Source organism: Pelophylax lessonae (genome assembly GCF_965119305.1).
Source record: "Pelophylax lessonae genome assembly, chromosome: 3".
In the NCBI taxonomy this organism is placed as follows: Eukaryota; Metazoa; Chordata; class Amphibia; order Anura; family Ranidae; genus Pelophylax; species Pelophylax lessonae.
The window spans coordinates 538,318,128-538,332,731 of record NC_138770.1 but is presented as its reverse complement, the minus strand read 5'-3'; the positions used below and the strand labels follow the sequence as shown (position 1 = coordinate 538,332,731).

At 44.6% G+C, this 14,604-nt stretch overlaps 1 protein-coding gene across 5 annotated transcripts in view; it reads right to left on the bottom strand.

The window, feature by feature from the left end:
• The window catches only part of CEP170 (centrosomal protein 170), a 171,218-nt gene that overhangs the window by 48,255 nt on the left and 108,359 nt on the right, over positions 1–14,604 (bottom strand). For 3 of the 5 annotated variants that reach the window (XM_082249128.1, XM_082249130.1, XM_082249132.1), the window contains 2 exons: positions 8,774–10,504; positions 2,761–3,019 (listed from right to left, as the gene is read on the bottom strand). In XM_082249128.1, coding sequence (XP_082105254.1) covers positions 2,761–3,019; positions 8,774–10,504 — 1,990 coding nt within the window. The remainder of the gene's footprint in view (positions 1–2,760; positions 3,020–8,773; positions 10,505–14,604) is intronic. The other 2 variants (XM_082249129.1, XM_082249131.1) reach the window with 1 other exon arrangement.

Below are 14,604 nucleotides of genomic sequence, written 5' to 3'. Positions count from 1 at the left end.
GTTTAATCTGAAAACCAGAGTGTCAACCACCGGTGGAACAGTCTGCTTCTTAAGAAGGGACTCCTCATAGTGGTATTGCCTAGCAAATCGCTTAGGGACCCCAAGGGGACACTTTGGTCGTCCCCACTCTTTAGTGATAATTCTGTCAAAATAGGAGGGGAAAGGGAACACCTTTGCCACTCTGGATGGCTTGTGAGTGCCAAAGGGAACCTGTGCCTCCATCGAGTCCTCTATCTTTAAGTTCTCACGCACAGAGACAATCAGTGCGCCCACCAGCGCCTTTTCGTGCGCAGTTGCAGAAGTGAAGGAATCCTCCTCACTATCTGAGGATTCAGGGCGCGTGGTCGCAAACCCAGCAGGGTGACCCACGTCCATGGCAGCGGAATCAGATTAAGGATCTGATGAGACAGATGAGGCACGGGAAGGCAGGGGGTGCTTTGTGCCAGCCCGTCGCCCAAAAGCCACCTAAACCTAGGACACAAAGGACTGCAGGACCACCATCAGTGCATCGATGGATGATTGGGACCCACCCGGAGGGCCCCGCAGCCTCAGAGAGGGAATCAGGTGGGGAGATGTGCTCTAAAGACCCCACAAAAAAAGTGTAAAACACTGCTAAGGGACAGCCCCCACCGCTCTGGCAGCACCACCCGGTTGCCAGTCACAGAGCACCAATCAGTTCTCAGCAGAGAGGGAGAGGACCCCACCAGACTCACCACCCCACAGAAATCAGGCTCCCCAGCCACCAGTAGAATCTGCACTGCACGAGCGGCGATCAGGAAATGAAAGGATCCAGGAGTCAGCACCAGGGGATTAGGAGGAGCTCCCACCGCCAAAAACGCTGTCCAGAAGGCTCCACAGGCATGGCGGCCGCTATTTTCTATGGCAAACCACAACAAAATGGCCACCAGACTACACAAACATGGCCGCTGTGCATTGCAGCACAAGGCTACAACAAAATTGTGGCCCCGCGCGGCACCACGAGGCTTCCAGGGACCCAGAAGAGATCCCTAGGCCTCAAGGACAGTTAGGACAGAGGGTCCTGGCAAGAACCCCCACCAGATACAGCCCCCCCCATACAACCGATCGTCTGGTCGCTGGCGGCGCACCCCCGCCCCTATCGCCAGCATAGCGCCCTGCCCCTACCTCCCCCAGGAGGTGGACCTGACCACCCACACAGCCCCAGCAGAAGTGGAGGGCCGGGTAGGATGGGGGGACAGATGTACAGATGTGTAGTGGAATGGGATTTAATTCAATCCCAGTGTAAGTCGAAATGTCAGTTCATTGGACTGCAGAGAACTGCTGCCCTATGTGTGGAAGCAGTGATCTCTCTGCAATCAAGGGGCATACGCTTTCCTCCTAGGTACCTGCAGCATTAAGCTAATTCTGACTATTTAGCCTAAAAGGAAAGCGCTTACAGCTCACTCACACCAGAACGTGATGCCAGAGTCGCATTCCTCGCATCGCATGGAAGCGCGCTGCCCTTGTTAGACGTGCACAGGTGCCAATAATTTTTAATGGCAACCCAAGCGTGTGCATTTGCGGCCGCCAAACTGCATGGTACTACAATACAAATGCAGTTTGGTGCAGTGTTGTTTTTTTTTAGGAACATTGATTGTGTTTTACACAGAAGCTGTTACTATAGAGACCAGTAGCATGGCTTTTTTTGGTATATATTTTGGCTCACTTTTTGGGTGAATGGGTACGGGTACTATGAACCCCATACTCATTCACATGGGAAGCTGGGATCTAGGGGCCCCCCTTGTTAAAGGGGGTTTCCAGAATACGATAAGCCTCCTGCCTGCAGACCCCCACAACCACCGGCCAGGGTTGTGAGGAAGAGGCCCTTTTCTGCCAGGCTGCATGCTCAGATAAGTGTCTGGTATGGATCATGGGGTGGGGGGGGGGGCATTTTGGGGTGGGGTTGCCCTCAAAATCTATACTAGACCCTTAGGTCTGGTATGGATTTTGGAAGGGGACCCCCATGCCATTTTATTTTTACTTTTTGATGTAAAGGTCGTTTTTTTTTTTCACAAATTTATTTTTGCATTCAGCTTTGTCAGTGAGGAACCCCGCTGACAGCTGAGTCATCCGGACCTAGGATGACTCATCAGGACGCAGCGGCCGGCTTCCCAGCCCGCTTCTTAAACCACTTAAAGTGGAACTGCACTGCATCTGGGCACCACAAACCAAAAACGCTATTTTATTAATTTTTAGTATTTAAAACAAACTCCCCCATCCATCCATGTCACCCTGCTTTATTTTGCTGAGAAATTATTTTGAAAATTTGCCCTTGGTATTTCTGGCCATGGCCAAATAGAGTAAGGGCAGATGATTCATGTATCATTTACTTCCTGGAATCTGTCTCAGGCATTGGTTGAGAAGCCTCCCCTCCTCAAGACTCCTGGGATGTACGACATAATTTGCTGAGGCATGGAAACCAGGAATTAACTAAAAAAATATTAAAACAAAAAAAAAAAAGTGTAAAACAAGTAAATACGATATACTTTCCTATCTATTTACTAATGCTAGCAGCATAAGGATTAGAAATAGTCCATGTTGATGGAGGTAGTGAAGTTCCACTTTAATGTTAAAGACGCCAGTGTCCACCGACTCCCAAAATTCGCATCTGATCTGCATCTAAAATCGCAGCTGAACCGCTGCTTTGGAAATTCCCAGTGAAAACTGAGGGGAAATTCGCACCAGACATGTGTGAACTGAGCCTAATGATATTGCAATGCATGTGCAAAATTAATACATTACCTTGCTATTTCCTCGCGATGTGCAGTCCAGTCACGAATATAATCTTCTTGTTCTTTTGCCTTATGTTTGAATGAACTAATGTTGAGAGCTGCGGATGGTGTTTTAATTGGGCTGCTTCCACTAACTTGTGACTTCTGAACTTTAACTGCTGAAGAAGTACGTAGCCGAGTGGGTTTAGCATTGTTGCGGTTAGATCCAAATTCGTCTTCAGAAGTGGATGCATACTCTAGAGGAACTCGTCTCCATCGGGTATTACCTACTTTTTTAAATTGGGGTGAGAAATAAAAATATAAATAATATATTACATATTTACAACTGAAGCATGAAAACATTTTTTTACAATACATAAGTAAATTCACATTAACTTTACAATTTTACAGTTTTCTGACAGACCGAATGCATAGTACACTGTAAACGTGTTATTTGTGGAATGGGATTTAATTCAATCCCAGTGTAAGTAGAAATGTCAGTTCATTGGACTGCAGACATTTCTACTTACACTGCCCTATATGTGGAAGCAGTGATCTCTCTGCAACGCTACAGCTCTGCAATCAAGGGGCATAAAGCTTTGCCTCTAGGTACCTGCAGCATTAAGCAAATTCTGACTATTTAGCCTAAAAGGAAACCTTTTACGGCCCGTTTACACCAGAACGTGATGCCGGAGAGTTGCATTTCCCGCACCGCTCCCCCTGTTAGACGTGCACAGGTGCCAATAATTGTTGCGTGTGCACTTGTGGTCCCCAAACCGCATTGGTACTGCAATACCATGCAGTTTGGTGCAGTGTTGATTTTTCAAAGTCGCGCCTACTTTTTGCACGTGCCTTTTGCAGCCCACTGAAATTAATGAGCTGTCAAAAACTGAACGTACAGTAATGCGTGCATTCTGGTGTTAACCGGCCCTTTCTTTCTTTAGGTTCATTCAAAAAGGTTTGTAAATTATATACACAAAATTTTACATTTTTATTATCTAAACTACATAAATATACTTCCTTTCAAGGTATTAATAATTCTGTTCAGTCATTCTTTTAATTCACATACCCCTATCACAGTCTGTCAGGTAACACCAATATGTCTTCTTTACAGATTCCTGTATTAGTTGCCTGCTCGAAAAGCAATGCATCACTAAGATTAAGTGACTTTGAAAAATAACTGGGTGCAGTAAACATTTTGTGTGTCTTAATAAAAAAGTTGTATACCGATGGAATCAATGATTTTGGGCTTTTTGTAATAAATTTAAATCACTTTGCAAACATTTGCTGTCACTTAGAATTTAACAGTGTTAAAAATAAAAAAAAAGTTATATTTTATTGCTACAAAATTCACTTTCTTGGTTTTAAGGTTTTTTTTAATTGAGTTATTTTTTCTTTTTAGCAATGTGACTTTTGATACTTTTTGTTTCGGAGGTGCTTTGAATATATGTATAAAAAGAGTTATTTTAGCACTGTGATGCTCACTTTAATTTAAAAGAAAGTTTTTATAAATGTCTGAGGTTTAAAGTGTTACTAAACCTAGGAGCCTGCATTCACTATATCTGGTCTCCCACAGTACACAGAACATGGAAATGCCATTATTTTAGTAAATATAAACTTCTAAATACCTTTTCTCATAATTGTCATCTTGTAACTTCTATCAGTTTCTGGTAAAGCTTGTAAGAGGAGTTTTCATACTGCACTGAGCTGTCCTATCAGGATCCATGACCCCTGACCCTCTGTCCGGACAGTGCTAATTGGCCCTGTGCTGATCACATGCACTCTCCCAAGGAAAAAAAAAAGTCTCTAGCAATACACACCAAACTGAGCATGTACAGCCTGATTTCAGAGACTGTCTTATCTGGACATGTTCTGGAGTCAGTGGAAGAAGAGTATCTGTGCATACAGGATCAAGCAGCCTTTTTACACAATGCAGAGGATTAACCCCTTAGGATCCACAGTGAGTATAACAAGCATGCTTTACTGCATATACTGACCGATTTTACTGTTGTGGGTTTAGTATCACTTTAAGCTAGCAGGGGTTTGCATCAACCCTCATCCAAAGCAACACAAATGATTACCTTCAGCCTACTGGTTATCTCAGGCTGCTGAGACCCTTCATCTGCTTCCATGGGCACTTCCCGAGGGCCCGGGGTCAGTAGGGGGCCCCATGAGAGGCTCAGTCCGCACCTCCTGCCCATACCATTGATGCCGGGACGAGAGCCATGGGGATGATTGCAGTCGCAGTTGCTCCGGCGACTTCTCCCCCTGGGGAATTCAGCTAAGGGGCAGGGACACAACCCACATCCCCGCCATGTGGGACAGCTGGTGCTGAGTTGGAGGCGACAGTACACGCTGCTGAGCAGACTGGTTGCGGAGCTGGTAGCAACCTGTGTGCAGCACAGCAGCAGGTCGGTGTGTGATCGCCAGCCCAGCAGTATAGTATGTCACTCTGCTTTAATCTAGGCCAGACAGTGTTCCTGCTCAGTGCCCATCCACCAGGTGCTATTCTCTAACCCTACCCTATAGCTAATAACCCTGATTTCTATATCCACTGCTACTCAGTATACAGATATCAGTTTTATATATAGTAAATAGCACTCAGTGTAGTGCAGATAGGTGCTAGCACTCAGTGTACAGAGATCAGGGTTATATATAGAGATTAGTACTTCGTGAATGCTATTTCCACATATATAACACTGATATCTGTACACTGAGTGCTAGTACCTATATATAACACTGACATCTGTACACTGAGAGCTAGTACCTATATATAACACTGACATCTGTACACTGAGTGCTAGTACCTATTTATAACACTGACATCTAAGTGCCACTCAGTGTACAGATATCAGTGTTATATATAGGGAATAGCACTCAGTGTACAGATATCCAGGAATGGACTGACCATTTGGGCACCCAGGGAGTGCCCGGGCCAGTAGGGGGCCCCATAAGAGATTCCGGTCCTGAACTTCACTTACTCCTACTTCGTATTGAAAGGTTCAAGGTGAAGAGTAGCTGGCTAACATAGGATGGAGGATGAGTGTATATGGAGGGCACAGTCTGTACAACTGGGGACAGTGTACATGCTCAGGATGCATGGCTCTTCCACAGGTGAGGGGTTCCATGATGAAGAGGGAGCCTGCCCATTGTCGTATGCTGTGTCTGGGAACAACACTACTCATGTCCCTTCCTCTCCAGGCTGAATCCGATCACACTGTCAAGCCCAGTCTAGGCTCTGCTTTCCCTGCCTGTCCCTTTCTTTCTCTGCCTGACTCAGGACTATGTGGCAGGGGAAAGCCTCAGCTCGGGGGCCAAGCCTAACCCCTGGGACTACACAGCACTGCTCACTATCACAACGGCTCACTGACTAGGCGTTACGCTCTACAGTAAGTGCTCTGCCACTGTGAGTACCTACGTTCCACCCACCCCCTAACCCCTCTTCTATCTCTTTCACCCCCCCCCCCCCCCTTCTTTCACTTCCCCTCTTAATCTCTCTCTCAACCCCCCTCTCGCTCCTCTCAAATTTACCAGTGTGATTTCATGAGATAATTTGCAAGGGCCTGTTTAGGGGTGGAATTAGGGGCGAGGCAGGGGTTGGGTTGGGCAACTGGTGGCCAATAACTCTTAAGGCCTTACAAGTAGCTCAGGACTTGACATTTTGAGCCCTGCTCTAGTATATGCACACTCGCTGTTCCATTGAAGCCACAGGAACTCTTTGTGGAGGGATTAACCCCCGAACTATTGCAAACACCAAACTCAAAAGGGTTGTGTATACCTGCCTAATCAGAGTGCTGGCTACTGACAAAACACAGACTCAATGTTGAAGACTTCATCCCTCCCAAGTCTCTATGAAGCCTCTGGGCTTCAGGACCCATTCTAGAACTTACTAATCCCATAGAAAGCTGAACATCTAGTTTATTCTGTACCAAACACAAATTCTAGAACTGCTCCTAAACCCATATAAATGAGAACCGAGTGCCCTTCTCACATAGTACTGTCACTATATATATATATATATATATATATAGCAGTTTTTCCAGGCCTTGTGCCTGATGTGGGTCTGCCATAGGTACCGCAAAAGTGCGTTTTAGACAACACCACTGTTTTGTGACAATTTTACCAAAGTAAAACAGGAAAGGGGAACACCCTCGCCGCCTTGGAGGGCCTGTGGGTGCCAAAAGGGACTGGCGCCTCTGACGCAGAATCAGCCGCATCTGCCATCTTTAAAGTTTCACGCACTGACACGATCAGCACATCCACCAGCGCCTTTTTATGCGAGGCTGGTGGAGCAGAGGAGTCATCCTCACTATCTGAGCACCCAGGATGCGTGGATGCAGACCCAATAGGAAATCTTGCATCTGCAGGGGCCGAATCAGATCCAGGATCTGATGAGACAGGTATAGGGGGTGGGTGCTTTTTGCTAGCCCGTTTTCCCAGAACCAAATCCACCTTGGACACCAAGGACTCCAGGACCGCAGTCAGTGCAGTCAGGGATTGTTGGGACCCGGAATGTATTAGTGAAGAGGGGACCCACACAAAAAAGTGTATAACACTGCTACAGACACCCCTACCACGCTGGCGGCACCACAGGGCCCAGCACAGAGCACTACCCCTGCTATAGCAGATAGAGGAAGATAGAACCCCACAAAAAGACTTACCACCACCGATCAGGCACTTACAGCCCCAAGCTAACTGCACACCATGCAGCGATCAGGAAGAGAAAGATCCAGGAGTCAGCATTAGGGGTTGAGGAGGGGCTCCCACTGACAAAATCACCACCCATATAGCTTCAAAAACATGGCCACCGCTATTTTCAATGAGAAAACCACAAGAAAATGGCTGCCGAGGCCACACAAACATGGCCATTGATCTACAGCATAAAAGGCTACAAGAAAATGGTGGCCCCACGAAGCTCTGAACACGATACCAGCAGGGAGGGGGGCCTTGGTAGGAGCCCCCACCAGATAGAGCCCCCCTCCCAAAAGTCGACTGTCCAGTTGCCAGTGGCGCGCACCCCTCACCCATTGCCAGTTTCACACCCCAGACCAACCTAAAAGGTATGGGTGGCTACCCCATGGGAGGGGAGTGGGGAGGGGAGTGGGGAGGGGGCATTGGCAGATGGGAGATAACAAGTCTGCAGAGGACCCCCGAGAACAAAAAGGGGGGAGGCGCTGCATGGGTCGGAGGGTAACCCGGTGGTCTGACTGTCCCAGGGAGGGATCCATGTCCACCCCAAAAACCTTGAGGGGGGACAGTTACTTACCATACCAGGAACAGGGTGGGCACCGCTCCATTGGAATGGGGGGTTGTCGGCCAGGAGGAACGCTGCGACTCATGCCGAGGCCAGGTCGTATGGTCCCTCACGAGACGTTTAAGTTGCAGGCATAGTTCCAGTCCAGTGGGGCTATGTCGCTGCTGACCTAGCACGAAGCTGAAGTCTGCGCACGCTTTCTGCCCAGACTGGGGGGACCCTCTGGATCTAGATTATCCAGTTCGTCGCCAAGTCCGGCAGTTGATTGTATATTCTAACAAGAACAAAATAACAAAGATAGGAAAACGTTTTATTTATAAGGAAAAAATAAATAAAAAATAAATTGCCAGGACCAGAGATCCTAGCAAGGACCTTGGTCCTTACTCCTGACTAGTGCCTATAGCTGAGAGTGGGACTGCCCCATAGCTTTTTCCTGCCTAGTGTCCTACTGCTGTAGGGGGCAATATAACCCAATGGTCAAGAAGATAAGGAGCTGTGTCCATTAATGAACGAAAGAGAAAAAAGGATATACATTGTATTTGGGTACAGTGTTGCACGACCGCGCAATTGTCAAGTAAATTAACGCAGTGCCGCATCGCAAAAAATGGCCTGGTTATAAAGGGGGTAAATCTTCTGGAGCTGAAGTGGTTAAAGTAGCGCAGTGCCGAATTGCAAAAAATGGCCTGGTCAGCAAGGGAGTAAAACCTTTCAGGGTGCAAGTGATTAAGTCAGGATGATCAAATATATTAGTCATGCAATATAAAAACACTTCATAAACATAAAAACCTACCAGCAAGAGAGCCATGAGCAGATGGAACAACTTTTGTCTTCGCATCTGATAGGCGCGAAATGCTGTTAGCTCTGGCTCTTGGAGAACTTCTCCCATCGGTTGTTGAAGTCATTTTAGCACCACTTTTAAGTGTGTATTCTGAAGCTCGTGACGATCCAGAACCTCTTGTTATTGTTGCTTCTGAATCACTGCGTGCAGATAAAGAACCAAGCCTTGTTCTACGAGGCTGTGCAAGCAAATCTAGTCTTGAAAGTGGTTTCCTGCTAGAAGTTTGCTTTGACGTCGAACTTGTCGTTGATACTTCTGAAGCTACTGATGCTCTATCGGTATCTCCAATCTCCGTGTCTGAAGCTTCACCTAAGCGTGACCTGCGTAAAAGTGAAGTCCTTGTTGGACGAGGTCTAGGAAGAGTAACTGGCTTGTTAGCCGCAGCAGTTTTTATTGTAGTAAACTTGTCATCTACAGAGGCAAACGGAGATTTGGAGTGTGACCTTCCGGAATATGTTTCTTGATCAGAAGATAAAATATCTGATACAGTAGAACAAGGTAAACTAGAGGTTTGATCATCATCTGTCAAGTCAAGGGATGGTTGTCTGTTCCTTACAGTCGTTCGAAGAACTTTTTGAATATCACTTCTGCTTCCAGCCTCCCTAACATGAGTTTTACCTTTTCTTTCAGTTCTTTCACGGGCTATGGAAACTGATGAGCTGAGGGGTTCCTTAGAAGGTGATGATGTTGAGGATTTGTCCTTGTGCAGACTGCTAAGGGTTTTTCGTTTCTGGGGACATTTTTTATCTGTGTCATTAGCAACAAAACTAATAGTGCTTGCAGTATCAACATCCGATTCAGGAGATATAGAATTTTCTTGGGTGTAGCTAGGAGTTTTTGGATCGTCATCAGTTTTGCTATCATCCCTAAGCTTTGCTTCAAGAAAAGCCATGACTGCTTCTGTATCCTTGAGCAACAGTGTAGTGTCCATGCTGGAGTCAGTGTCTACAGAATCACTTCTCTCTCTTACATTGTTCATAGATGTAAAGGGAAAGGTAGGGGATAGTACAGGCTGCCTATTGATGTGTGGAATAAGTTCTATAGGTACATTTGAGCTAGGCTTATCTATAGTAAAACTGCCTTGTCTCACAAGCGGCTTGTAGTTTTCTTTTCTATCAGTTTCAACACTTTTATTACTGTTTGAAACAACTTCACTTTTCTGACCAGCTTTCTTCTGAGAGGTTTCGGCAGCCTGTTGTAGTTTCTGGGCATTTGGAGAGGATGAACCACTTGATTGGATAACTGGTGGCTTGTTGAACAACTTTTGAGAAGTCAGCTGATCTTTAGCCTGCTCAAGGTGGGCTTTGTATACCGCTTGCTTCCGTGCAGCGAGTAAGGCATCCTTTTTAGCATCAAATCCTAAGGAAGAATAATCTGTGTGTGTTCCAGTTTTATCCATTGAACTTTCCGCAGGTTTATCTTGCTTAGTTCTAGCTTTTCCATTGGAAACATACAGCTTGTCTTTCTTACCTAAACGATTATGTGATTCTTTTTCTTGTAACTCTGTATCTTGTTTTTCTCCAACATCTGACCTATGTGTTTGCTTACTTGTAGAAACATGGGAGCTCGTTTCCTCTTTTGGAAGCTTTGGTAAACTTCTCCTTTTACGATCACTTACGCAAGTCACTGAGGCAACAGATCCATTACTCTTAAGTGACATTCCAGATTCACTCAGATCTGCATCTGAAACACATGAGCAATACAGTTTTTATTTTTCGTTTAGGAAGAATTATTGTGTAAACCTACAATTATATGTACTTAAAAACACACAGAGCTTTCATAATAAAAATGCTAAAAAAGCAAACTAGTTTATATAAAAGCATGTAATAAAATAGTGTTACCATTATTGCCATTTACAATAACCAAACAATATAAAACTAATTCAGTTTCACAAAAACAAAACTGCCCTATGTTTCATATATGCCAATCAGCAATAACTATGACCACCTACCTAATATTCCGAAGGTTCCTCTTTTCCGCCAAAACATCCCTGAACCTTCAAGGCGTAGATGCCAATAGACCAGCCAGCTTATGAAAACAAAATGTACGGATTCCTCCTGTCCACACATTTGAGGTGGACGAGGAAATCTTCCCCACTCCACTATTGTATTCTGACAGGGGGGACTCCTCTGCTGTTAGAAAATACTGATCAGCCCTGCAGCCGATTGCATGCGCTGATTGAGTAGAAACGTTTCAACATTCCAGCTCATGAGAAGCCGTTGATTAAATCTACTTCTCTCTAGCACAGGGGTCTTCAAACTATGGCCCTCCAGTTGTTCAGGAACTACAATTCCCATCATGCCTAGTCATGTCTGCGAATGTCAGAGTTTTACAATGCCTAATGGGATGTGTTTTCTATAAATACACTCGCGTCAAAAAAATAGTGATGAAATGTGCAATACAAAATATATAAAAAAAATAAAATATTGTAATTGAAATTTACATATATAATATATAATACAGCTGCTAGAAGGCCAGTAGAAGAAGCTGTGAGCTCTGAGCGCATAGCCCTTGTTGGTACGGCCCCAACTTCCGATCCTCTGGTGAAGTCACTTCCACCGATGCTTTCCACGCTGGTCAGCGTGAGACTTCAGAGAGCTGCAGAAAGTTCCTGTCTCCTACCATCTATTGCCAGTGATCAGGACCCTGGCAGCAGAGCCTGCAGGACACGTCTACACCCTGGGCAGAGTACCTATCTATCACCTTTTAATCCTTCATCTTGTAAGTGTTCTATCCCCTTGCGCTAATAAAATCGTATTCTAATACAACACTAGTTGGCGCCTCTCCCCCTCCTTTTCTTATGTCTCTCAGAGTTTGACACACTTAGGATAGTTGCCACTGCCATGTTAATGATACTTCAACGATTTTTTTATTTTGACTTTTTTAGTCATGGACTCTTGGACTGATTTTTCTTTTTCTGTTCCTTTCTAATACAATTACTCAGAGACTACCTTTGTATTGGGACACACACCCTCTGAACGTTAAGCTTTTCTTCTTTGCAGTTGTGCCATACTCTTTCTATTTTTGGATGATGGATTAAACAGTGCTCTGTGGGATGTTCGAAGCTTGGGCTATTTTTTTTTAATCTAACCCTGCTCTAAACTTCTCCACAACTTTATTCCTGACCTGTCTCGTGAGTTCTTGGCCTTCATGATGCGGTTTGTTCACTAAAAAACCTCTAAGGGCTTCACAGAACAGCTTTAATTATACTTAAAATAAATTACAAACAGGTGGACTCCATATACTAAATAGATGACTTCTAAAGGCAATTGGTTCCATTGGATTTTAGTTAGGGGTATCGGAGTAAAGGGGCTAAATACAAATGCATGTCACACTTTTCAGATAATTGTATACAATTTAGAAAGCCATTTATCATTTTCCTTCAACTTCACAATTATGTGCCACTTTGTGTTTGTCTATCACATAAAATCCCAATACAATACACTTATGTTTTTTCATTGTAACATGACACAAACGTGGAAAATTTCAAGGGGTATGAATACTTTTTCAAGGCACTGTAGTATACATTTCAGCTGGTCCCCGCTGAACCAGAAGAATTTAGATCCATCTAAGGCCAGCTTGAAGGTATGCTGTGATATCTGGCACCAAGCCACCAGTAGCAGATCCATTAACGACCTCAGATGACAAATTTTAAAATCACATGGTCTTCTCACATTAAATGCATTGTCTTACGTGTCTGCCATCTTTCTTGGCTGTGATTAACAGAAGCATTTAAAGACCAATCAAAGGCATGGTTGCCACCAAAAGCAGCCCTGACCTATAGCGGCAAGGATACTACACCTCTGAAGGTATGCTGTGACACCAAGCTGTCAGAAGCAGATCGACATGCAAGGTGGGGCCTTAATGGATTGGACTTGTTTTTCCAGCACATCCCACAGATGCTCAATTGGATTAAAATCTGGAGGCCAAATCAACACCTCAAACTCACTGTTGTGTTCCTCAAGCCATTCTTGAACAATTTTTTCAATGTGGCAGCGTGCATTATCCTGCTGAAAGTGGTCACTGCCATCAGGGAATACCGTTTCCATAAAGGAGTGTTCTTCGTCCCCAACAATGTTTAGTTAAATCAGGGTTTCTTAACCAGGGTTCCATGGAACCCTAGGGTTCCTCCTGAGGTTGCTAGGGGTTCCTTGAGAAATGGGCAATTTCTGCCTCTCAGATAAGTTTCCCACGACACCATTGTTCCTTTTAGCTCTCTGCAAGAGGTTAATTCTTCCCAATGATGACAAGATTAAGGAGCATTCTTCCCACTGACTGTCACACTAATGTGTCATGAGTTGTAGATTTTTAATTTTTAGCAGGGGATCCCCAAGACTAGAAATATATTTCAACAGTTCCTTTGTGTTGAAAAGGTTGAGAAAGGTTGAGTTAAGTGGTATGTGTCAAAGTAACATCCTCATGAATGGCAGGACCAAGGTTTCCCAGCAGAACATTGCGCAAAGCATCACACTGTCTCTGCCAGCTTGCCTTCTTCCCATACTGCATCCTGGTACCCCAGGTAAACAACAAACACACACACCTGGCTATCCAGATGATGTAAAAGAACAGGCAACCTTCTTCCAGTTCTTGATCCAGTTCTGATGTTCACATGCCCTATGTAGGCACTTTTGGCTGTGGACACGGTTCAGAATTGGCACCCTGACTGATCTGCGGCTACGTGGCCCCATACATAAAAAACTGAGATGTCCATTTTTCCTGCTTCCAACACATCAACTTCATCGACAACATGTTTACTTGCTGCCTAATATATCCCACCGACTTTCAGGTGCCATTGTAATGAGATAATTATGTTATTTACTTTACCTGTCAGTGGTCATAAAGTTATGGCTGATCGGTGTATACATACAGTATATGTAGAAGTATTTACAGTCATATAGATCTTTTTTAATGAAAGGCATTGTATTCACTTTTGAAACAATGTGCTTTATTTGGCATGAGTTGCCTGAAGGACCTAACACACAAAACTGGCATTCGCTGAGGCCTCAATTTACACCTGGGAGAACTTAGAGAGCATGTAAAAAGAAGAAAGTGGCAGGCTTGCAAATCTGAGAAACAATTGCCTGATGCTGAAAAGGTCATGCATAGATCTAGTAGAGAATGCCTTGACAGATAAGGATAAGATCTGATCCTTGAAACTAGAAGGTTGGATAAAGGTCTGCCTGAGCCAACTAAAAATGGTGCAACCTGAAGCTGCCTTTCGGAATAACAAAAAGAGAATAAATTTTACTGAAAGTAGCAGTAACAGAGACAAATTCTCACAGCCCAAACTGCATTCTGTCAGTGGAGGGAGATTTTCTGTGGTTGAATTTTTCGGCAAGAAAGAAGTCCCAGTCTCTAAAACCACCATGTCTCTATGCAAAAGCAGAAAGGGAGCCTCTCAGGATAGGGCCGCCAGTTCAGATACTCACCTCACAGAGGTAACAGCAACAAGGAATACCATGAGTAGAATAAGAGAAGAGGAAGAATGTCTCTGATTGTTTCAAATACTGGTTTCTGAAGCTCAGAGAGAGCTGAACAGGAGGAGCTACACAAGAGACTAGTCAAAGATTGGGAGGTCAATGATTTCTGAAATACAATAGAGAGGGTGGAAAAAAGACTATAGTACTGGATAGTACTGAAAACCAAACGCTGGTCCAGACCCAGCTGTGTGTAGGAGAGGATTCCATGGAGAAACCCTTTGGAAGGAAACCCTGAGACACACACCAAGTGAAAAATGTCTTCCACATCTGATATAAGAACTTATGGCACTAGCCTTCCTAGCT